Here is a 726-nt window from a genome sequence, read left to right as displayed (position 1 = left end):
TTTCTCACTATTTATAGTGCGACGCGCCTTACCGTGGCCACCCAACAAACATTCTTTACAAGTTAGCCAATCAGGGTACGCGAATTTGATTGACAGACACGCCTCCATAAAAAGTTTCATCACGCAATTGCGGAGTGGAAAGTTGTCGAATTTACTGATAAACTAGAGGCAAAAGCTCAACAGCTTTACAAGACACGAAAGATTGCTTTTGTTGTTATATGTAGCCGCAATTGCGAAAATAGTTATTTGAATTAGCTGGTGATATCAACGAAACACCCTCGGCTATGGCAATTTCGGTCTCTTCTATCGCTAACATTTGACATCTCCGCAAGAATTCCTTTATTTGGTGAAAACAATATTCACACGTATTTAGATGTGGTGAGTAAGGTGGCTGGTAAATAAGCTGGACGCCATAGTCATTCAACAGTTCTCTTAGAACAGGCTCAACAAACAGACCATGGTGAAAGCCACAATTGTCCATCACGACGCAATCGCCACGCTCAAGAAGAACACTTCCATCAGAGCGTTGAATTTCAACAGCATCTTCAAAAAAGTAAAGCAACTGAAATCCATTCGACGGGCCGTCAAGAATATTATAATAGTCTACCCCACGTACTGAGTGGAGCAAGTTGATGGTAAAATTGGCGTTCGAAGCGTATCGTTGAAACTCGACTGCTTTCTCGCCGACGGTAGCGTTCCCGTAACTACGATTCCCACTGGTTTTTA

The 726-nt window shown here is 42.6% G+C and overlaps 1 protein-coding gene across 1 annotated transcript in view; it reads right to left on the bottom strand.

Moving 5' to 3' along the window:
- Nucleotides 1-214: 214 nt before the first annotated feature.
- Nucleotides 215-726, bottom strand: part of LOC138053343 (uncharacterized) — a 648-nt gene continuing 136 nt past the window's right edge. Inside the window, exon 1 of the mRNA XM_068899992.1 lies at nucleotides 215-726. This exon is cut by the window's right edge and continues 136 nt beyond it. Coding sequence (XP_068756093.1) covers nucleotides 215-726 — 512 coding nt within the window.

Source organism: Montipora capricornis, chromosome 6 (assembly GCF_036669925.1).
Source record: "Montipora capricornis isolate CH-2021 chromosome 6, ASM3666992v2, whole genome shotgun sequence".
In the NCBI taxonomy this organism is placed as follows: domain Eukaryota; kingdom Metazoa; phylum Cnidaria; class Anthozoa; order Scleractinia; family Acroporidae; genus Montipora; species Montipora capricornis.
Note: the sequence above shows the minus strand (reverse complement) of the source record. Positions and strands in the feature narration are given on the sequence as shown.